Source organism: Patella vulgata, chromosome 5 (assembly GCF_932274485.2).
Source record: "Patella vulgata chromosome 5, xgPatVulg1.2, whole genome shotgun sequence".
Lineage (NCBI taxonomy): Eukaryota > Metazoa > Mollusca > Gastropoda > Patellidae > Patella > Patella vulgata.
The window spans coordinates 27,847,133-27,872,246 of record NC_065883.2 but is presented as its reverse complement, the minus strand read 5'-3'; the positions used below and the strand labels follow the sequence as shown (position 1 = coordinate 27,872,246).

The 25,114-nt window shown below is 36.5% G+C and overlaps 1 protein-coding gene across 1 annotated transcript; it reads right to left on the bottom strand.

Annotated features, from left to right (window-relative positions):
- Nucleotides 1-9,875: 9,875 nt before the first annotated feature.
- LOC126821404 (guanine nucleotide-binding protein G(s) subunit alpha) lies at nucleotides 9,876-16,640 on the bottom strand. The gene is made up of 10 exons (XM_050549825.2): nucleotides 16,211-16,640; nucleotides 14,588-14,821; nucleotides 13,607-13,679; nucleotides 13,205-13,373; nucleotides 12,771-12,868; nucleotides 12,461-12,601; nucleotides 12,081-12,260; nucleotides 11,733-11,875; nucleotides 11,230-11,366; nucleotides 9,876-11,000 (listed from the first exon to the last, which is right to left on the bottom strand). Exons 2-10 carry the CDS (start codon nucleotides 14,754-14,756, stop codon nucleotides 10,815-10,817), a joined length of 1,296 nt encoding a protein of 431 aa, XP_050405782.1. The 5' UTR covers nucleotides 14,757-14,821; nucleotides 16,211-16,640; the 3' UTR covers nucleotides 9,876-10,814.
- Nucleotides 16,641-25,114: the final 8,474 nt, after the last annotated feature.

Here is a 25,114-nt window from a genome sequence, read left to right as displayed (position 1 = left end):
TGGCCAGCGTCGAGTCTTCCAAGCGCCTGGTTCCTCTCATACTCCTCGCAGAGTTTCGTTTGATAAGAGCTAATCTCACTACTCACTGCACTAAAGAAGGCAAATTCTTGTTCTAAATTATGACTGGTCAATAGCCCGATTAACAACCAATAGCTAACTGCGTAACAATATCAAACAGAGCTCCAAATTGGACCAAATATGTTTACATAACGTTACGTCATGACTCACGATTTTATTATGCCCAATTAACCAGCGAATAGCAGAATATTGCAGAAAAACTAATTGTGTGACAAACGAGGCTATCAGCACGGACATAATGTAAACAATACTGTTTTGAGTCGAACAACACTTTCACCGTTTTTAATACCTTAAATCACTGTCCAAAGTTTTAGGGAAGGCCCCTGATTAAAAGAATGGCTGTCATGTTGCTGTGTTTGGTTATAGATTTGATTGAACGGGAAGATTAGACACACTCCCTCAAAAGCGCAAGTATCAGAAGCTAATCCAGCAATGGCCAGAGAGGGATTTCTTGGGCCATTGCTTCAGGAATATGGGTTCCTCTGAGCTGCGTGAGTCGTGACATGCTGCTGACGTTTTAGTGTGAATGATTCAACCAGGTATGGGGGTGCATTTTATAGGCCTTATTCCGGTGAACAGCATGTGCAGCATGAGTTACATGAAAATCATGGAGAACACATTACTATCTTAGAAGTCAGGTTGCGTTTTGAGAACATTTCCTGGGTTCAATTCTGTGTTTGGGAAGGAGCCTTATTGCTCAGGTAAAGTTGGAGATGTGGTCACAAATATACAATAAAAATATTTGGAAAGTTTTATGCAATGCGTCTATTCAGAGTAACATACCAACCTGGCGGTTCTTTTGCTGCTTAGTATATAAATATTAATTGGCTCAACAGTAAAAATAATCAAATAAAAATCTCCAAATCTAAAAAAGTGAACAGTGATCCCGACCAGGTGCTCAATCACCAAATTCAGCACGCACTGGCGACACCAAACAACTTCATAATGGCGGTTGCGTTGTGTAGAAATGTCACAATTGTAAATTTGTTCGATGTTCCTAAACATGTAACGCGTCAATGAGCAAGACAGCTATCTTCTTCTTAATAGAAATATGCTGAAATAGATTAAAATTTGCGCTAAACAAATAAAGAAATTGGATTATATATTGTCTTAATTTAGAAGTTACACAAATAGAAATTAGACTATAATAGCACGACACTGACCAATTTAGAATATTGAATCTAATATACCGCCAATGTGTAGTGCGAATCTCCTGCACTTACTATTAGGATTCATTTTCACTATATAGTTTACATGAAAAGAAAACAATTACGAATGAACAATGTTATATTCTATGACATACCATTTGGAATATAAAACGAGCGTCTTATATAGACAATTAATTCATAGTATATTTATAGAAGTTGACAATTTGGTACAATTCAGTAATTGTCTGAAAATAGGCACTGAAAGTAACAATTTCGATTGCGATATCCCTACTGAAGGCAAAATATATAGAGAGAGATTTTGAAGCTATTACAAAGCACAGACAGAAACAATTTGTATCAAACACACGAACTTATTGAAATTAATTTTAAATGGCGTCTGACGCAAGTCGGGGGCCGCGATAGCTTAGTGAGTAAGATGTTGGCTCTCTAACCTGGAGGTCCCGTGTTCGATCCCGGTTTTGGAGGAGAAGTTCATAGGGATTTTCCGATGTGGTTGCCCCTTGTCAGTTGCGAAGGACAAAAGTCCCGTGTACACATTATAGCGTGTACACAGTTGAAATCCAATATAAGAGCAGGTCGGAGCGCCGTTGCCCTGGCAAAATCTCCCCCATAGCACACTGTATGGTTTATGCCCGTCTTCCTTAGCCCAATCGGAGCAGAACAGTAGGACGTTAAACCCAATTTCATTTCTGACGTAAATGGTCAGAAATTCGCCCTGTATTGGTGGGTAAAGCGTTTTCCTAAAAGCGAAATGTAATTAAATTTGTTTTATGAAATTCATCATGGGGATCCCTAATCAACGTCTGGTGCCATGTGTTTAAGCAACAGGAAACAGTACAAATTGTTGTTATCAGAAGGTCAAATTACTGGAACGAATCCATGTGGTAAAGGACAATGTTGTGTTATTAGCCATTATCACATATGTGATAGAACTGGTTAAACACATTCCAAATATAATTTTAACACAGAGATCATTGCTACGGTAGATGTGTAACGAAGATTTGAAGAAACGGGAAGTAACGCAAAAAGATTGGAAAACTTGAGTTATCCTCATATATAACTGACTGAAGGAACAAGCGGTAACAGATACAGGGTCGAATTTCAACTCACTAATAATTCCGTTGAAGACGAAAAGTTGTTATTTGAGACCGTGAACTGACTGTTACTAGATAAGAGAAAACGAGAAAAATAAGTGAATTCCCTTGTTTTTATTCATTCTCTACTTAAAAAAAAACACATGGTAGTGACAGTCAATTCGTTTTATGAATAATCAGGTATTCTCTCACAATCCCATATTAGAACATTTCGTCTTCGAAGGAATTAACAGTGAGCTGAAATTCGACGGTGTATCTGTTATCGCTCGTTACTTCAGTCAGTTATATATAAGGATAACTCGTGTTTTCCATTTTTTAAGCACTTTCCATTTCTTCAAGTCGTCGTTACGCATCTATCGTAGCAATGTTCTCTGTGTTAAAATTATATTTGGAATGTATTTGACCAGTTCTATCACATATGTAATGTAGTAAGATTGGTAGAATTTTTGCTCTTTAAATTAATAATAGCATTATATTGTATCTTTAACTAATTATTAGATTCACACCTTGTATAAAAGTCAGGTCCCATATGCACCTAAATCAAAATGAGTGAATGGTTGACATATAAACAAGATTTATGAAACCTAAACATAGCTGGTTCCGTGGAAACCAGAATATCATGTTTAACACGTGATTGGAAAATTTCTAATTGCATCATACACTGTTACCATCCAATCAAATTCATTATTTGCAGAATTTTAACTAAAAACCAGCCATTTAAGATTTAGATATCATTGGGTTCCGGAGAGATTACCATCTGGGTTCCTAGACCACATGATGTAGTTCCTTCCTGAGTCTAGCCATGCTGTTTTGACTTTTACAGGAGTCGGGGTTGAGAGAAAGATGTTAATTTTAAATATGCTAATGTTATATATTATGCATTGTAACAATATGTATCCAGCTTGATATAAAAATGTAGAACTGAACTGTTGCATTGTTATTCCTGGTAAGACATGCGTCTTAACTACTGAGATAGTAGTAAGAAGAAAATACACAACGTGAAAAGAAACCCAAAGAAAGGAATTACAAATACTAGACGATCACAAGACTGTTAAGATATGTAGTAAGAAGAGAGTGCATGGGTCGTACGTAGGATGTGGCGACCGGATTTGGTGGCCCGCTTTCTACGTCTGACAAAAACCCATGGTGCTACATAATATTGTCCTTTAAACTGGGCACAGCTCACCAAGTATTTCTACGCCGTCACCTACGAAACAAGGGCCAAATTTTAAGCTATTTTTAGTCTTTCTCCCCCGTTCTCTGTTTCCCCCGTTTGCATGGAGAAGAAAGGAATTGAATATAGATTTTCTGTCAGGATTTGGTGAATATTCATGATTTTGAGGCGGAAGCATAAAGAAATGTTGGGCGGCAAATTGCACTTTTATTTGTCTCTACTTCCAGCTTGCGTATGTCAAGTTTTTCATAATGAAAATCATACGTGCTTTTGGGCAAAAGGTTGCCACATGTTGCTCCATCTGTGGTAGAAGGCGTTCTACCCAACGAAAACTTGGGAAAAAGAGACTAGAATTAACATTAAAGTCAATGGGGAAATCATTGGTGATCTGTGGCTAAATTGGCGAAAAAAGAATATTTGGAGGTAGACCACCATTAAATTTGTAGTTCGTCTATTTATAGCAATTTTCTCTCTGTCTCTTTTTCTCTCCTTTTGCATGCCCATTTTTGTTGATTTTTTGGTCTAGAATGGATGAAGAGGGTTTGAATTAACATTTTGTGCCAGGTTTTGGTAAATATTCATGATTTTAAGGCGGAAGGATAACGGGGTTATCAGGTTGGCTACGGTGATATGTACGACAACTAGTTACATGTTTTTAGTATGCTTCTTCAAGTTTGTGTACCTCAAAATTTTGGTGGTCAACCTCATACAAATTTTAGTGCAAAGACATGACCATTTGTTCCTCTGTCTGTAGTGAAAAGCATTCAGCCCAACGAAAATTTGGGGAAAAGTTGGAGGTGGGCAAAGGGGCCAGAATTAACATTGAAGTCAATGGGGAAATTAATGGTGGTCTGTCTTCATTTCTTCAGATGAAGTAACTTCCCTTTACACGTATGCGACTTATGTGATAGTCTCTATCACCCGGAAAAATATTCTACGAATATTAGTCTGGATGCATTGTCAACATTTGTGAATAATAGATCATTGGCTTGATTATCCAGTCTTATATACTACCGGTATCATAAACAAAGAGGTAACTAGTCCTAAAAGAAGTTGTTGACGCCCATGGAATTAATTTAAGAATGCCATTTCAGAAATTCCTTTTAAATGCCCAGTTCAATATCCAACACTCTTAATCTTTTTATTGTAAAATTTCTCTCTTCATGGGTCGTATCTATGTTTTCTTTTTAATTAATCCTTATTCGTCGTCATGATTCAGGCTCACCTGTCCAACCTCGTGGGTTTTCTCCGGGTCCTCCGGTTTCCTCCCACTGCTAAAGACCCCTATGCGCGAGCGAATTATTGAAATAAAATTAAACCATATGTTAGTCCCGAAATAACCTAGTTTGTGTCGAGTGGACGTTAAACCTCGTCTCTCTCTCTCTCTCTCTCTCTCTCTCTCTCGTCATGATTCATGTTTGTTTAGGTTAAATCTATTTGTTAAGGCCAGTTCAATTTTTGTCAAGGTCGTTGAGCTGTAAATAAGGTTAGGGCATGTGATTGTTGGCGAGATTGTAGATTAGGTTTAATAATTTGAGGGGGAGAAGTTAAGTCTCCACATAAGCACTGACCTAGGACGATGAAAAATTAGTTCGTGAAATTTCCTAGTTTTATTAAAAATACATACAATACATTAGATTTATATACAAAGGTGATTTCACTGTTTTTTGGTGTTGGTGGCGCTGATGGTCTTTCTTGGATGATACTTCTGGTATTCTGGTATTTTTGTTTCTGAAGAAAAAAGAATAAATTTGAGGCTCTCGGGGGAGAGCCACATTAATGTGTTTCCTACTACGAATTGGATTTTCTAAAAAAAACTAGTAGGTCATTTCGGGACTTACATATGGTTTAATTTTATTTCAATAATTCGCTTGCGCGTAGGTTTCTTTAGCAGTGGGAGGAAACCGGAGGACCAGGAGAAAACCCACGAGGCTGGACAGGCGACCCTACTGCGTGTCACGTACAAACGGGGATTCGAAACCACGCCAATTGACTCAATGACAGGCCGTATGATACAGCGCGCACGTGCTAACCATTCGGTCATCCAACCCCCCGGATTTTCTAAAAATGTGTTTGTTCCACATAATCGGGTTATGGCTAGGGATTCTTATATCTAGTTGATTTTATTTACTAACGGTTAGGGTGGAGACTGGTCTTATGTTCAGATTTTTATTTTTAGAATATGCAATTATAAGTTTCTGTGTGAAGATTTTCGGGTGATTTTCTTGGAGATCAGTATAGTGTTTTCTGATGATTTTGGATGCACTTGCTGCTGTTGCGCTAAATGGAACTACAAAAAGGGCTATTGCTCTAGCCGTATGAATATTCAAACCTGGGGGGGGGGGGGCTGTTGTTTTCAATTTGTCAATCCAGAATTTTTCTCTTGTTAGCCTAAACGTTTTAATTTCTTCTGTAGTTTCAAAGTCGCTCTTGGTCTTTTCTACGTCGGAGATAGCGTTTGGAGTATCCCCTTTCTCTTAGTTTGCTAAATACCAGCGTACATGCGGACTCAAAGTCGGTCTTCTGAGTGCATATCCTATGAAAACGGAGAATCTGAGAAGCTATGTTTGGGGTGACAGGAGCTCTTGAACAATTGATGTGTATCGATTTCTTTGAAAAATACTTTAGTTTCCAGTTGGACTGTGATTTTGGTGTTGCTACTTTTAAAGACGGTGGTGTCAAGGAAATCTATGCTGTTATGACTTACATTTGCGGTTAGTTTGACAGATGGATGATGATTGTTCAGAATGTTGAAAAACGTCCAAAATTCGTCTAGCGTGTACGTCCAAACTATGAAAACGTCATCTAGAAAACGTCCATAGAAATCTGGTTTTAATGGGCAGAGCGGCAGAACTTCCCTTTCCCACTCCGCCATGAAGAGATTTGCGTAACTCGGGGCAAATCGTTTTCCCATCGCAGTTCCGGAAGACTGGGGGTATACTTGGTCGTTAAAAGCGAAGTCATTCCTCATCAGACAAATGTTGTCGTCCGGCCTAGATGCTTGTGGGTTTCTAAGAAAAGCTTCCCTAACTGCTTCAATACCTGTGTTATTATCGATGTTTGTGTACCTGCTCTGTACGTCGATGGATATTAAAATGGTGTGTTCGGGGACTCTTAACTGTTTGATTTTGTGAATAAAATCGTAAGTGTCTTTTAAGTAGGATGGGTGTTGGCATGCTAGGGGTAATAAGAAATGGTCTATAAATTGTGATACGTTATATGATTCGCTGCCACAGTCTGATATTATTGGGCGTCCCTTGGGTAATTTATTTTGTATAAACCATTCCGTTTCTGGATATTTATGTATTTTTTGTAGCGTATAGAGATATCGTTGTGGACAGTCAGATTTAGCGGATAGATAATCATATTGTTTTGCTGTTATGTATTCCTTGTCCTGCAATTCATGTAAGATGTTGTTTATTAAGGCTGAAGTGTACTTAAAGATGGGTTGGTCTAATTTAGTGTAATGTTTAGGATTATTTAATTGTTTTTCTGCCTCAGAGATATAGTCTGTGCGATTAGGGTTGGGATTAGCGCTAGCCCTGTTTACATCTCGTGACCTATGACGAAAGATTGAGTTGGCCTTATCATTTAGCACTAACCTGTTTATTTATATTAATACAAGAATTATGGGATTTATTGCGGAAAAGCGTGCAACTCTTACATGTATTGGCCAAAGATACTGGATAGTCAACCACATAAAAAAAAACGGTTACGCATGGGCAATGGAACTTTTCGTCAATTATTGACAACGGTCCTAGATCCTCCCTAAAGACCGAGACTACTTATGTGAGAGTTTCGTCACTGCAACAGCAAACAGTAGAAATTATTGTATAAGGTAAAATTACTGAAACGAATCTGTGTATTAAAATAATGTTTTCTTTACATGCAGTAATGACCATTTACATGTTTGCGACTTATGTGAGACTGTACGTAACTAATGTTCGAAAACTAAGTGGTAGCTTTTTTCCCCACGGGTTGCGGGCAAAGGCTAAAAAAACTGCCCATGTGTACAGGCCTTGTAGCGAGTGCGTGGTTGTCAGAATGGTGGATGCCAACCGATCCCATGATATTTTGATTGACACTGGTGTCCAGTAAGATTGCCTTGCTGAACATGCACGGGTTACAATCGTGCGCAGGGGCGTAAATGTGGGGGGGCCAGGAAAAAAAAATAGTCGTTCGCAAAATCAGTGCAGTCGGTCGCAAAATAAGAGCAGTCGTAAAATAAAACAGTCGGTGTCAAAATAAGTGCTGACTGCACACGTCACGCTACTCACGCAAAACTTTAGTATAAAATAACCTTGTCAACTTAATGTGTTTCACTCTTATTCTGTTGTGAGTATGTAGGTCTAAGAACAAAATTTCCCCCAGGGAGAAAAATAGTCGGTCTAAAAATAAGTGCAGTCACTGCAGTCGGTCTCAAAATTATGCATCGCCGTCTTATTGAATTAATGAGGTAAACAAATAATGCCAGAATAGATACCAAAGTCGGTCGCAAAATCAGTGCAGTCGGTCGTAAGATATGAGCAGTCGGTATCAAAATAAATGCTCACTGCACACGTCACTCTACTCACGCAAAACTTTAGTATAAAATAACCTTGTCGACTTATCATGTTTGAAAAAAATGTTTTTCACCCCATGGCAAAAAATAGTCGGTCTCAAAAAAAAGTGCCCTCAGACGCAGTCGGTCTCAGACTAAATGAATTAATGGGGTGTTTTCTGACCATCATAATTCTGCAAAATCTCTCCCCAAAGTCCAGGGCATTTCAAAGACCAAGTAAGCGCCCCATTGAGGTAAAGTGCCCTCAGACTCAGTCCTCAAAAATTAAAAGCTCAGTTACATATCGGCGCTCAATTCCATTATGCCATCATTCTTCAACTCCTTCTCTGACTTTTACTATCTCATCACTATCATATTCACAGTTACAGTGAATCGCCCAGTAGTAATACCACTAGTGAGTGAGTCGTGGGTCAAAAGACTGTAGAATTGTTAGTTCTACTCTCCCAAAACAGATAGTCCTCAAGATTCTGTCCCATTTCTTATCCTCTCGTTAACGAGAATTTGGATCCATTTGCCATGACATTGACTAAAATTGTCAGGCCCAGTCCCAAAAATTAAAAGTTCGGTTACACATCTCAAATTTTTTCGCGCCTGCGGCGCTCGACTCCATTATAACATCATTCTTCCACTCCTCTGTTGTCTTATACTGTCTCAGCACTATCATATTCACGGTTATACTGAACTGTCTAGTTATGTTAGTAGTACCACTGGCACTGGTGTGTGGGTCGTGGGGCGTCAGACTATACAAAAGTTATGTCAACTCTTGCAAAACAGGCGGAATTGACTGTGGCAGATCTCGAGATTTTGTCTAATTGACTCACATTTCTGGCCCCCTCGTCCACAAGAATTTCTCCCAGCAATGACCTCAAATGCCAAGATATTGACTCAATTTTTCAAAATTTTCTCAGGTTGCTCAGTGTTATAGGCACAATCATATATGACATAAACTTTATGTCAACTTAAATAAAAGTGCTTTCCAGCGAGACAACGATCGGCAAACAACTATATAATTATACAATACCATCTATGTTCTACCGGGACGCTTACTGTTATAGCCAGTATTTTGTTGACATTCATTGTGGGGTGGGATTGTGGCTGAGGTGGCGCCCTAGATTTGGACCCCCCACCCCTATCTAGATCTGCTACTTCACATGGCCCCTACAAAACTCGCACCTGTGGTGCTCGGTTCCTGATTGCGTCACTCGTACTAGGGGTATGGGCATCAGTTGGTCGCATTTTCGCGAAACACCCCCCCCCCCAAACAAAATCGTTATGTACGCCCCTGATCGTGCGAGACACTTTCCTACACAATAACCATTTTTGTGCCGCCACACACCAATGTGTTCGCCCGTGACAAACAGCAGACACCTGCTTCCATCCGATCAATGGATTGCTCAACACCTTACCAGACGTATCTGGGATGGTCGGCGGCCTTTCTTGGGGCCAAGTCCGGCTGCTTTCGGACAGTTTCGCAACGTCCTGGTGGACATACGGCGATTGGGGAACTATTGAAGCTTGAGGATGGAACTCGTTGCAAATGGTTGATGTTCTATTACTAGGCAAACCAGCGTCTTGTTATAGCTTTGTGACGCCAGGTGCCTGTGGTTGGAGGATTGCAGTCATTCATTGTTAAACTCATCATTAATATGAAACTCGAAAGCAGTTGAGGCATAATTTGCGTCATTTTCTCTAGGGGTGCTTAGTTCCTTGGGACTTCCTTTATAATTGACTAAAGATCTTTTTTTTGAGATCATAAAACATCATTTTATTACCAATAAAGCTCATTAAAAATCAATCAATTAATTTTTAATTATTTATTCTATTCATTTATCAGAAAAGTACACAATTTTTAAATGATAATACAAATTGATTTGAGTATTGAGAATGTTTTATTTACAAGATAAATGTAACTATGGCACTTGTTATGAAATATGGAAAAAAGATGACATTGGTCAGATGGACATCCTGTGTTCAGTTACATGTCTAGCTCACCGTGTAATCCATAGTAGTTGGTTATTAAGACACCGGTATAGGCATCATTTGTTTGTAAGTTATTGTCCATGATAAGCCTACACACATAAGTCTATAGTTGGCGGTTCCTTGTGTCTAACTGTTTTCAAGGACCACCGATGATATAATTCACGTATTGAATTGTTATAATGCATATACTGGCAGACCTGGTGATAACAGTGGCTTTTGATCCCATTACTATGCGTTCAATCTATCTACAGGCATTGTTCGGGGTAGATAGTATCACAAACTAAGTGTATACAATTTGCACTATTTTTTAGCACTAGCGTATTTTAATTGAAAACCGTCTATATAAATGGCAAATGTGCAATTATCACAGAAAGCTGATTAATGACTATTAAACATTGTACAAGATTAAGCTAATCTTTTCTTAGTTCATTAACACATTTATATCACAATAAAAACCTTGCAGAATTGCAGAATAACAAAATTCTCGTTCTTTTAAGCTTTATTCTATCACAGTTATCGCCCCTTTATATATGACGCCATGAACAGTGTTGGGTCATTATAAAGGCGGCTTTAAGAGAGCAGTCATAAGCTGAATATTGTCTTCAAAGGACTAATAATCAACCACCAATAAAGTTTCTCTCAAGTTTCAAAGCACCACACACTTTCATGGACATCTTGGAATGGTAAATGGATTTTCTGCCGCACCCGAAAATGTTCTGACTAGCTTCGTTGTTAAACAGAAAGCGAATGATCGTTGATCAGATTATTCCAAATCGTTCTAAATGTTTCCGGATTATAACAGTTCGGCATCCATTTAAAACCTTTTTAACATTGTTCGTGTCCACAGCACACGTATAGTAATATTCACAGTTATGTTGGCTATGCCATTCTTTGTCATGGGGTTGAACGGTTTCTTTTAATTTTAATTCACCTTTGACGATTTTCTGTAAAAAAAAAAAATAATAAAAATAAAATAATGATGACTAAAATAATGAGAATAATGACGTACGTTGGTAAAGTTGGTTATCATGGATCACCTTGCCCCAAAATAATTTATCACCAATCTGATCGTACAATCTACAGATATAGATGTAACTTTACTTAAACTAAAATTTTCACTCAACAGAATGGTTATCAATTTATGGCAGTTATAAATAACCGAAAATAACTCACCATAAAAAGGTGCTTGATGTACACTGCGGTTTTCACAACTTCTGGGTCAATATCTGGCCTCGACGCTGAACGACCTTTCTTTTTATGAATATCACTTCCGCCTGGGAAAGACTCCATAAATTCTAATTTTTCACTATCTGAAAAAACAAACAAGAACCATTGTACTTCCTCTGTTTTTATAATCTTCAGTTCAAATCATTATCATCTATTTTAATTATATTCTTACAGTGCAGTCGTTATCCCCGAAAGGTTCGAATTAAACCTTAGACATGATATCATCAGCATAATCAGAATATCAAGTCATCGTGCTCATCTACCAGGGTGGACTATTTAATGAAGCTTCGAAAAGTAGTCCTCGGCTACAAAGGCCATGAGAGGATCGGTCGATTTTCGTCGTCTGAAATTGTGACCTATAGGCCTACGAACTCTTACTCTCATAATCTTTATAGCACGCGATTATTGTCTCAATTTAAATGAATATTGACTAAAGAGTGGGCACTTACTTGATGGGTTAAAAGAACTGTATTCTGGGAAGACATCCGGGTATAATTCATTCAGCTGCTGTATACTCCTCCCCCGTAAAACCTTTTCAGCTAATATATCAATTTTATTGATGAAAAGTAAAACGGAAACATTTCGTAAAAACCTGAAAATAGATAATGAAATTTGTTTAATAATTTGTATTCTGTAGCCAAGAATAGTATCAAGAACAAAACAAGAGTCGGCTACTGAAATCCAATCCTACCAGAGCAGTTGTTTTAGGAACACTGGACTCGATTTAGCATCCCCATTAGGGTTGGTACTGTTTATTGTTTATTTGGTAAGTGTGTATAGCTAAAAATGTATCTTACCTATTATTCCAGACTTGTTCAAATATTTCCAGGGCTTCTAAAAGTCTGTTTTTATCAGAATCCTCAAGTAAACATTGATCAAACGTACTGGCGTCTGCTACAAACAAAATGGCTACTACACTATCAAAAACCTGGATCCATTTCTTTCGTTCACCTCGCTGACCGCCAACATCGTAAACACTGAAATCAAAATTAGTGACGAATATTAAAGCAAAGTTTAAATGTACCACCATCACCAAAAAAGGCTAATGTTATGATTGATATCTTATTCCTCATTCTGTAAGAAAGTTGATTGTCATCTGTGTTTAGAGTTGTTAAATCATGAACAGCAAACCAACTATTTTGAGCAATTTGAAGGTGGACTAAGATGTTGAACTCACCTAAATTTAACCTGGTCTCCAGCATCCGGGACATTAAATTCTATATGCTGAATGGAATTTGTTATGGCTCGACATCGTAGAATATCTTGGTCATTTGGAATATAGTCATCACGACGTATCTCATCTAATCTGTCTAAAAAACTGCAAAAATAGAGAGAGAACAAAATAAATTCAAGCACTATTAAAGATAACACATTTTCTTGATGTATTTAAACTTAGGCTTTTAGAACTTTACATGAAACCAATTTATATGTTTGGTTAATTTGCATAAAATCTTTGAACTGATCCAAAATATATTTCAATAACTTACTATTTAGCACAGTCTATTAACTGATAACGATGCGATTGTTCATAACATTCTTGTACACCTCCATCAGACCATAACTGTTGGGTTTTCTCTAAGAATTCCTGGAAGACATAATATGACAAATGGGTAAACAAATATACAAATACACGTAAAAAATATATATTTCGTTTCGGTTTTTTTGGTACTTTCTTTGACCTCCCAACACTTGGTACAGTGAAGTATAGCGAAATTTTTATATATTTTATCAGGCTGTCAATTATCTGATGTTATCCTCATCATGACGCATTTAGAAGTTCATGATCAATAATACACTTATTGAAAATCCAGCTGCACCAGTTGTAATCTTAATAGATATGAATTTAATTTAACCTCGTTTTAATAAGTTTATTACATTATGTATATTAATTCAGATTTAGGTCAATTGTAACTGAGCATACCTGTGTAATTTCCTGTTCTGGGTTACTGGCTTCGCGAAGTACATATTCTAAACATGGCTGATTAGATTCATCTTGTAGCGGGATAGATAAATTATGCATGGCTCCAGCCATAGACAAAATGGCATCACGAATATTTCTTTTTATATCCACTATCTTAGATAATCGTTCACTGAAAATAGTTTTTAAAAATAATCATTAGCTCCAACAATAAACTTCAGCAGGGTATAAAGAAGTATGAATGTTATTGACTCTTCCGTATTGTAAGTCTTCTTTGGAGTAATGCAAACGGGGCAGTGTTTTAAAAGTAATAGTTTTGCAATTGGGATCGGTTAGTTGCCGGCTTTTGTCATATATATCACGGAGGTATTTCCTTTGTTATTGATATCTATATTATATACTTACTGATTATCGAAGCCGTTGATGTGAATAATCTTCATTTGTTTAGTTATTGTACTTTTACCAGATTCGCCCGTTCCTGAAATAACAATTTGGGGTAAATAAATTGAAATAACGTAAGAAAAACAGTCTCTTTAATATAATGCTCACAGAGAGATATGGCCCTTTTTATGCATAGGTTATACGCGTTAAAAGACATGAAATGTCACCTTCAACAAGAGGGCTATATTTTTTTTAAGCCTTGACGTAACTAGCACTTAGGATTAGTTGCATATTATCGCGTGCTTAATGAACCCCGAATCTCACCAATGTCCTCAAATGGGTGTTACAAATCTCCACCCAAGAATAACGTCATAGCATTTATTCGACCTTTAAAAGCCTTTGTGCTTGTGTATTTTTTCTTAAACTTCAGCTACTGTTGTGATAGAAATGATATCAACATAATAAACCCAACCAAGCAAGAAACTCATATTTTCATAAGTAGATCAGAGATATTAAATATGGTTTAAACATTTTATTCTTATTAATAATTTCCTATTATTCGCACGACTTTTCTCGTATCTTACGTTCATCTTTAGCGTGAAGTAAATCATTTTTGATACTGCGAAGTCCAAAACCTAGAGATTTCAAGATAGACATATCAATTTGAAAGACATAAGAAGTGTATACTATTATTCACGGGAACATTTCAATTAAAATTAATTGCAATGGTAAATGCATACCAAAAGTCGCATACATTTATTCATTGATGATTGGAGATTCTAGACCGATCAACGATACCCTGTCTATGGCACGAAACCCTTGAATGTCTCTTGAACTATGTAACGATAGAATTGCAAGTGTGTGCCATCTTTGACAACCTCTTCCTACTGAAACTCGAGAAACTATTAAATTTATTTAGATTTCAGCAACCGAGAGCCAGATCCCTAATTTTGTTAAATTCTATCAAATGCTAAAAGCTTTTAGGCGGAAGTTTAGCAAACATACCTAACAGCAGTAATTTTAATCTTTTCATATCCTCTTTATGATATTTATGCAGTAACCGGGTCAGCTGTTTATCTCGTAATCTGGCTTTCTTGGATTCCTCTGGTGTGTTGTAAAATTTTGTGGATTCCTCCACGCATGTACCAAAACACGACATCACGTGATCACGCATCTCTCTGAGAAAAGCTAACGTCTTTGACGGAGCAATTTTGGCGACTGTGTGTTTTACTATTTAAGCTGAAATTAGAAAAGACACGACATTAAGACATTGAAACCATTGCTGCTGAAAAGAAAAGTATACATGGAATTTCCACAATCACAGCTGTATCCGTACAGATACGCATGTCGCATAGTGTGCATATTATGTTACTTCATGAATGGTTGAGGAGGCTTTGATTGTCATTCCGCGGGAACAATAACCATAATCACCAAAAAAATCAATTGTCTTCCATTTCTAGATTTCTGTGACATTTGCAGTTCTAACAACAAAAGGCGTGGAAATTATACCACTGCGCCAGTGTTAATCTTTTTATCGGAAAACCAAGGATTTCTGGCATATTTTTCGTGATTTTTATAAATTATTTAACTAAATTTTTATTTCTATTAAACAAAAGCAATTTGTTTTTTAATATTGCATTTAAAAGAACACTGATGGTGTAAACTTGTTATACACTATTTGCTCCACCCTTAATGATTGATTTTGTCATTTTGTGATGTCGTTGCAAGGAAGTGAGGTTACGGTCGTACTTTGGTTAAGAATTCCATACCCTTCGACCTTTGTTATGATTGATTATGGGAAATTGTAAAGAATGGAGGTCAAGTTCAACCCCATAAAATACATTTCCTTCAGTCAAAATTCTAGAAATTTCTGAATAACAAATGTATGCTTTGATCAAACAGACTATGCAATAAACAAACGGATGTTTATGGTGTTTATTTCGTGTAATTGACACGTTTATGTGACAAGAATGTATTTAAATTAAAATCGTGTTGTTTGCCATTTCGATCCTATAATACTTCGTACATACGTGCACTAAGAAGATAGTGCAAAAGAACGTATTTGTTACTTTCCCCAGCTGCAAGTAGTAGCTGATGCTGTACAAGAGGCAGTATACGCTTACGTTTTATAGAGTAGTTTGCATAGCTAACACATTTTCGTTTTTGTTTTGCATTACATGTCATTACATTTTCAAATTCATGAAAAATTAAGTTAAATCTTTATAATGATTATTGGTCGGGAATTAAAATTTATTTGACGATCGTTTTTACTAATAGAGCACTTTTCACTTAGATTTTCTGAAGAAACAAAAACATTGTTAAGAAAAATAGGTCACACCCACGGAGATGTCTTTCGCGATTTTAATCCAATTATAAATAGTTTACTGTCTGGAATCTAATGTATGGTGTGTTGTTTTTTGAAAATCAAGAGTGTTTTTCAGTTGTTTTTAGAAGCATAGTTTTTTCAGAAAACTACTTTAAACAGAGCAAATGTAATTTGCATGGTCATTAGATGCATAGTGAAATGATGATGATGATCTAACCCAAACCTTTGATTCTATTTTATTCTCTTTTCTTTAGATCAATCTGACATTTAAAGTACACTTAATTGAATATTTAAATACTTACTGCAAAAATATATCAAGAAGTACTGTACAACAGTATTATAACTTCACCCACGGTTAATCCTTTTAATAACCTTTAATAATAACTTGATAATCTGTAGAAATTCATTTCACAAAAATCCAATCCGTTTATGGTTAATCCAAAAAAGCGTTTCTTTAAATCACTAAATCTAAGATTATTAACAATCCACTTCCTACGTATTCAGATTATATAGATAAACGGTACAATGGTATCACACAAGTTTTATATAACACTATGTCTGTATAACAGTAAAAGGTATATCACTCTATATACGTCAAGTTATCGCTGTCAACTACCTCGGTCTATCTAAGTTGATTTCTTTCTGCGCTCAGCTTTTATATACGACACAGGTATAGATGATAAGACAAACGCTGTTAACTGATTATATGATTATATCTACAGGTTTATTTATAATCCACCACTGACTCACGACTACAGGTAACACATTTCACCTGCCAATCATCATCACTAGCACGTGACAACACGTATACACTCACTAACATATTATTGTGTGTCGCAATTGCATCGTAATGGTTAGGATTGGAGAGAAGATGTGGGCGGGGTGGGGACTGAATGGAAGGCCAAAGCAGGAAGAGTATCTCAGTGTAAGCCAAAGGCTGATTGTTTTTTTTATCTATTTGAGATGGGTGGAAGTCGGAAGGAATCATTGAACGACTGGCACGGAGTTTGGCCGAATCAAAAAGAAGGCAGGGGAACTTGTGAAATTTTAGTAGAGGTTAAATCCAGGGGTAGAAGGGTAGTTAAGGGTGTTTTTATGGGACATGTGGGCAGCAGGCCGAGGTTTAGAAACATCTGGATTGCAGAAACGTAGTACATAATAGATCCTCACGGTAAACAAAAAATAAAGCTGTGTTTTACATGTAGTTGAGCAATGGGTTTTTGTTGTCGGTTAAAGAATTAAGGAATGGGTTGGTAGCGAAAATTTTTCACGGTTAAGATAAATGACATTTTTAGGGTTTTTTTTTGACTAGTCGTGCTAATGAGTGATGAGAAATGAGCTCTGTAGAATCTATTTTTATGTCGCAAAAGAGTTCCGATCTTTTGGCACGTAGGATTGGGTTCCAAATTTAGATTTTGTTTAGAAAACGTGGGCGTGGGGATCGAGAACAGGAGTGGAGCTAGGATTGGAGATGATATTTAATGCTGAAGCTAGTTTGGGAAGAAATTAAAGAGTTTATGCAGGATAGTTGTAGAATTGAGTAAATAGGTAATTTAAGAAGGAAATATGCAGTAGATCAAAAAATACACTGAAAACTCAGAAGACCTTGTTTATTTGGGAGGTCAAATTGACCACACGTAACAGGAAGTAAAAGTAGACACATGTACATGTATATCCCCTTTCTTGATTAATAATGTAGGATGTGGTGATATTTCATTATTAATATCATCATTTTTTCTACTACATTTTGAGGAAAAGTTCAGATATTCTTTCTCAAACGTTTAAATAATTGTCTCTCATGGGGGGGGGGGGGGATGGCCGAATGGTTAGCACGCGCGCGCTGTATCATACGGTCTGTCATTGAGTCAACTGAGGGGTTTCGATTCCCAGGTTGTACGTGACAAGGAGTAGAGTCGCCTGTCCAACCTCGTGGGTTTTCTCCGGGTCCTCTGGTTTCCTCCCACTGCTAAAGACCCCTACGCGCAAGCGAAATATTGAAATAAAATTAAACCATGTGTTAGTCCCGAAATGACCTAGTTTGTGTCGAGTGGACGTTAAACTCCATTTCTCTCTCGTCTCCCATAGTCATAAATATTAAATCAACTCATTGAAAAGAAATTATTCTGTATGTTTATATCCAGATATTTTTCCACAATCATCGGTCTCATTTACAGAGAGCCTTAATGGCAGATAAAGGAACATGTAAATCAAGAAGCCTTAGGTTAAACAGTGTAATACAACAATTTATAAAATATGAAGCCACATCCTGAATGGCGTACACGTAAAAGAGCCCTTGACAGTTGGAATTCGAAATAAAAGTAGGCCGTAGTGGAGCTGTCCGGGCATAATTTTCCTCATAGCATGGCGTGTGCCCGTCTTCATTGGCCCACGGGTTTCTGTGTCTGTGGTGCGGTTCTCCAGTACGTACTAGTAGGAAACAAATTTCCGAAATAGAGTAAGGTATTTGATTAAGAATACATACATGATAGTTGATGTCTTTACACAATTTGAAGTTTTGAAATAAGAAATTGTTCTATAATAGAGTTCTATAATTGAGGTTTCCTTTGTGTGTTTGCAACTGATGACGCAGTTAAACATGATGTCGTGGTTGATACTACTGCAGGTGATCATAATGATGATGGTGGTGGTGGTGACGTACACGGTGAAATTTGGAGAAGAGAGCAGGCCTACTTGGGGAACAAATTCACAATAGTTAAGTTGTTATGCAAGCAGCGAACAGTGCATCAAAACTAAATCAAGTTTATTACGTAGGTTTACACTACAGAATATTAAAATGTCGTACGACGCAAAGCATTAACAAAAAGGGAACGAGTGCAGGTGTATGGAAAAATAACCTCTCAGTGACGTTTCTGATGAATTATAAATTATTAGTTTAAAAAAACACGTGTATATTATTACAGTCGTGTAGCGCCGTAAGTCAAGGTGGTAACCATCACCCCGAGTTCAAGTAGACACGATATTACGTATATCTTACATACCGCATAGCCTAGGGTAAGGGCTGGTCATTTAAAACATCAACATGTCTAAAGTAAGGGGTTGAAAACAAAACTTAGTGTGTCTGACCAACACGAACTGGTACTATGTGTTATTATTTGAAAAATGTAAACAGCACCCGTTCACTGAATTAAACATATCAATCAAATCTCTTCAACTCAATGGTCTCTTTTTAATACAAAGACAAATTTCATGATATGATTATTATAATTATTTTATTTCAAGCCTCGTGATGTTTTATATAACGATGATTGTTGATGATAGTTATGTTTTAAAAAAAGAACCACGATCAATCATAAAGCTTTTAACAAATTTGTTTATTATTGACGAATACAGTAATAGTATATTAATAAAATAAACCCAAGTACAAACAATCCAAACCATTAGACAAAATAACCGAATAGTTTATAATTGTGATGAAAATATTTTCAGTTTGATATTTTGACGCCTGATGGTCACGGTTTTTGTTTTTCCATTTTATTTTTAAAATTTCAGATTTGTATCTGAATAGGGATTGGGGAACAAGCATAGCCTATATTAAACCCCTCTCCCTCTCGTTTGCTTCCTTAAAATTTCCTGTCAAAATCGTATACATCTGATTAGTATTACAATAGTAAAACTAAAACGCGGTACATGTATTTGGTTAGCTGCAATTTTTAGCCGAGATAATTCTTATCTACGGCTGCAATTGATACACTATTCGACTCTTTACGCAAGTAAAATTAGGTTCAGTTGCAAATTTGTCAACACATAGCATCATAGTTTGCATGGAAATAAGTGATTATGTTACAAAAAGTGAAGAGTGGAACACAGAAATCTTAATTTTATCATACCGAACAGCTTTTCTGTATTTTCGAGTGATATAATATGACGTGATTCTGGTACGACGGTCATTTTAACTGAAGAAAAAATTCGCATAGCAGTTGGGTTAAATCAAATCATATAATTATGTGGTAAGGTTTCACCTTTATTTCAATAAGAATTGGTTTATTATATGTTAAGCTATGTACAGTACAGTTTGGGGTCAGTGTAATTGGAAATTAAGGGAGTCATAGGCCAGTAACTTTTTTGTAGTCAAATGACTACAAAACTTGCGCAAAGGAAGGTCTTAGGACGGTCCACTACTGTGGCTGGATTAAGACGTAAGACATCAGTAGTGGAACCATTTCTAATATTTGGTATGTCATATGTTGTTCTGTTAAATATCCATATATATGCCAAAATGACGATAGATGTTCGAGTCCTCGGGAGTCCCGACGCCCTCGCCGAATTGCTTGTCGGAGTGCCCTGTCGCGGTCCCTGTACATGGGACTATTATAACAGTTTATCATTGTTTTCCTACATAACTTGTGTACAATATTGTTAAAAACACAAAGTAAATAGCATCTATATAAATAAATGTGGCAGATACAATATATATAGGGAATCCATACATAGCATTGGGCAACGATTGGACCACCACTGTTTCAGCCACTAAGCCTTACCCTAGGGTCCGATAGCTCAATCGTTGAGCTTGAACCGACAACTGCGAGACAAATGGGTGCCGTCATGGGTTTAATTCCGGTTGAGTGCTAGGAAACGTTAGACTGAAGCCCCGCGCTTTCTGTGGAGGATGACACTAGTGACACTGTTGGTGACTTTTGACGTCGAGCTTATCTGTAACCTAGCAGCTTCGACTACTTCGGACCCAAACCATGTTCCTGAAGCAACGACTGCGAGTTTCACAACATCTGGCCGTTGCTCGTTTACTTCACAATTCCCGGACTTATAGCTATGTTATCTACAGACACGTGGGCAGAAGCGTCCAGTCAGAGATTGTGACATCGCGACCTCCACGGAACCTTGACATTGAATGAACCTTGAACTTTGCAACTCGATTATCACAGGTAGACATTTTAGCTTGAATGCGCGAGACCTGGTATTCGCGACGATCGAGGAATCTGATAGGCTCACAAGTTGGGCTTGTACCCAATCGAAATTAGTGCTGAAATATATAGGGTATTACGTGAAGGCCTTGATAAGATGCACGTAGTTAAAGCGAGATCAAGCCTTCTATTGAAGATGATAAGATGTACGTAGTTAAAGCGAGATCAAGCCTTCTATTGAAGATGGACCCAAACGTGCAATAAACTTCTGATACTAGATTTGTTGAATTAAATTGGTACTTTGGGGATTTTCTCTGTTATCTTTTTCAAACCCACTCGTTCCCCAAATTGCATTCTGCATTATATTATATGTTAGCCTTGTGGAAGCCGTGTGTCATCGAAAGAGTAAGCATACCATGCTATAAGAAAGACATCAGTCAATACAATATACGAAAGTGCAGTATAATTTTGACATGGTTTTCAACCTGTTTTGCAATTCGTCGATAGTGACGTATAATAATACAGTAGTGTTATTGCTTATTTATCAATTTGCAAGTCAAATACCTCAACAAAACGTTAATATATATTTTGATCTGAGGTATGACGTAAAATAGATTGATACTTGTTATTGTAAAGTAAAATTCAGGATATAGACAATTGTATAATTTGTTTACCAGTGACAAAACAAGTGATACGGGTGTAATTTATTATATATCACCATTTGTACGTGTTGAAGACAACGGTTATCTGTCCTATTTCAAGACGTTTATAGAACATCGGTATAAAGCAGAGACAGGTCGAAACATCAACAGCCTCAACAGGTGCTTGTTAGCCCCCTAGGCCATTTGATTATTTCTTAAAATATTTTTTTTGCTTTTCGTCAAAGATGAGGTGTAATAAAAGAGCTTATTATACTGATACTGTGTTTTGTTGGTGACGTAATGTTGTTTTTAGGGTTACTGATAACGTAACTTGGTTTTATTCTTTTGTTTATCTCTCATAATGGGTATCTTTATAAACGCTTATAAATCTTAAGCATACCATACATGTCGACCAAAATCTGGCAGCATGGGCCTACACCTTTCTTAAGACGTGTTTGTGCTAGTTTCTCCACTAAACTTTATTACTGATCCATTTCGCACGTCTTCCGCATTTGAGACAGCATCCATTTTATGCATGTGACCATATCCATAACTTTTTTTTCAAAATTACAATGTTAACATTGGTGTTATTTTGTAAATCCTTCATAGACCAAACATAACTTTTTTCTGTTAGTCTCGATCACCCCTGGCGGTTTTGTCTAAGCATCGACTACGACAAATATCGGTCTGGACAAAATTGCAGTCAGTGTCTACTATGGTAACAGGTAAATAAAGTATTCTATATACAGAACGAGCACCGATATTTAGTTGAAAATGTGTTCTATAAAAAGAGTAACTACTAAGCACGAAGTTTTTAATTCAAATAAACCAGGTGCTCTATAAAATGACACGCCTTTTAAATTCAAATATATCGTTTAAATGATATTGACATCATTTTGGTTTATGATTAAACGCACGAGTGACTGTCGGAAAAAAACATGAAATACTATTTTGATGCATTACATGGATACGAAGACATTTAGTTTAAAACTCTGGAAATAATAAATCAGAATATCATAAAGTCAACAACAAATTTTAAAAACAACCGGCCTTGAGACCCCATTACAGATCTGAGCAGTAGGTGAACACGTGATGACATGCAATTTCAAGGACCTATGAGCTTCACATTTTTATTAGTGGAAAGGTGTTCAGGGAATTTGATCAATCTATAAAAGACAAAAGTGTGCTGCATTCGATGAATGTAAATACCAATTTTATTCATCCAGTGTATTCTTAAGGGGTGGTACGTGACGTAACAAATGTTTCCATTAAAGATATTAGGTCGAGTCATAATATCGTTTCCAGAAATTAAAAATATTTCAAAATGACAAAATAAAAACAATATCTTACCGTCTCGGAGACTAGACAAGTATCCAAAATTAGCCATTGTAACATTGTGTCTGCAAATTTCAAAATGGCTGAAACCGTTGGCAACTGCCCTCGTTGGTCGTTATCTTTACAACAATACCCGGATGATGATATATTGGAGATGTTCATCAGGATTTGGGTCTATATTTGGACGCTAAAGATACACCGACAACCTTTGATCAGATAAAATACTAAATTTAGAATATTATCAGATCAACGAATTACATAAACAAGGCCCCATATCTCTGATTTATCCTGCATTTTTTATCTTTCAATAGAGACCAAATAGCAGCCATATTAGATAAGTCAGATCAACAAATGATAAATGATGTTGCGAATCTTTATAGGTATATGTATTGGCTTCATATATTGGTTGGTGAAATAAAAATATACCGTGTTATTTATTGTTAGTAAGTTCAGATTTTTCTCCTTTTTTTATGTCGTTTACATATATAGAAAATGTTGAAATATGACATGGTTTCATAAGATGTTAAAAATTGCAAATGGAATAGACTGGGATTTAGTTACTAGCAATATTATATACAAATATTTCCAGAAATAACCTCTCTCAAAAACTGGAAATGAGATAGCAGAAGATCAATATTTTCTATTTTACTTATTGTAAAAAAATAATGAAATAAAAAAAAAAGTTTTAATATAATTTTAAAAAATCATTAATGGAATAGGCTATGTTCTCGTATTAAGTTACTGGTAAAACCATATACGAATATGTCATCTTTTTTTAAATAAATGTAGAATATCTCCAGAAAGAATCTCAATCAAAAACTGGAATTTATATTGATGGCAGAAGTTATTCTGATCTCAAGTGCAGAAAGACTGTATTACCGCATTCCCCGATATATAACAAAACTGGTGTGCTAAAGAAAGGACAGCTTCTAATCTAATTTGAAACACGTGTTTCTTCTGAAATAAAATATTCTATCATTATAAAGTTAAGACACATCACAAAAACAATGAACATTATTCCAAACAATAAGCAAATCCGGCATAGAAAATAGCAAATAAATATCTTTTGAAAATGAAATTAGAGACATTTTCGGATGACAAATTACTTTGACAGATGATAAAAACACACACAAAACAGTGAAGTATTTTGATTAAATCCGCAACCATGCTGCTTCTCGTGACAATAATTGATTTATTTTTATTTAACGTTAATGAGCGATATTTTGTCGGTATGAGGAAATAAAAAAAAAATCATTTGACAAAAATAGCAACATCGGTGTAACATTATTGTAATTAGCGGAATAGATAAAAAAAAATATTTAACATGCATCATAGATATGCGTCTTCATTTTAGCGTTATTGCTTTACATGCAAATTGTTAATCGTGATTATGCTAGCTTATTCGAATGGTTAAAGCGATAATTTCATCTTTTCAAGTTATATTTTTAAAATGTATTAAAATAAAGCCTTAAAATAGATGGTATCTATAAACAGTCCTACCTTGTTAAAGAATAATCCTATTAATCCTATTATTCACTATTGCCAGTTTAGAAATTGGCAAAAATATCATTTTCAACTTCAAATTCAAACGTTTGAAGATAGCTATTCCATGTGGGGAATAGAAAAACAAGGGAGGTAATTGTGTTATTATTTCCGGGGTGAATGATTTTTAAGTGTGAGAATGATACCTATGATCGTATAATAGTGAGCTGACAACCTATTGAGCAAAAGACATAGAAATAATATGTTTTTACTTTCTTAGAAAATATGAAATTCTCGCTTTAAGGGAGAAATCCTGGATTTTGGCATGAAAGGTTTTTAGAAGAACCCTTTAATCTAGCCCCAATGAACTATCTGAAACACTGTGATACGCTTTCAAATAAATGCCAACGTCTAGTTGTCCATTGTACAAGTTGGATTGGAGCTTCTTTGACCATTAACCAGGTTGTGTGTGCCTGCTGGATCTGTTTATAAATCAGACGCGTAGCATAGTGAGAGAGAGAGAGAGAGAGAGAGAGAGAGAGAGAGATGGGGTTTGACGTCCACTCGACACAAACTAGGTCATTTCGGGACTAACACGTGGTTTAATTTTATTTCAATAATTCGTTTGCTCGTTGGGGTCTTTAGCTGGAGGAGGAAACCGGGGGAACCGGAGAAAATCCACGAGATTGGACAGGCGACCCTACTCCTTGTCACGTACTCGAAACCACGCCAGTTGACTCAATGACAGACCGTATCATACAGCGCGCACGTGCTAACCATTGGGCCATCCACCACCACCCCCCACCCCCCCCCCCCCCCCCCCGAGCATAGTGACAACTCAGCGACTAATAAAATTTTTCAGAATAAT

Excerpts from the sequence above, each read along its gene's own strand:
- LOC126821404 (XM_050549825.2), bottom strand. The coding sequence starts at position 14,756 with ATGCGTGATCACGTGATGTCGTGTTTTGGTACATGCGTGGAGGAATCC. Across the intron at positions 12,261-12,460 it reads GGAGACCAGGTTAAATTTAG|TGTTTACGATGTTGGCGGTC; the intron begins GTGAGTTCAACA and ends TTTTGATTTCAG. Across the intron at positions 11,001-11,229 it reads ACATCAAGCACCTTTTTATG|AAAATCGTCAAAGGTGAATT; the intron begins GTGAGTTATTTT and ends TTTTTTTTACAG.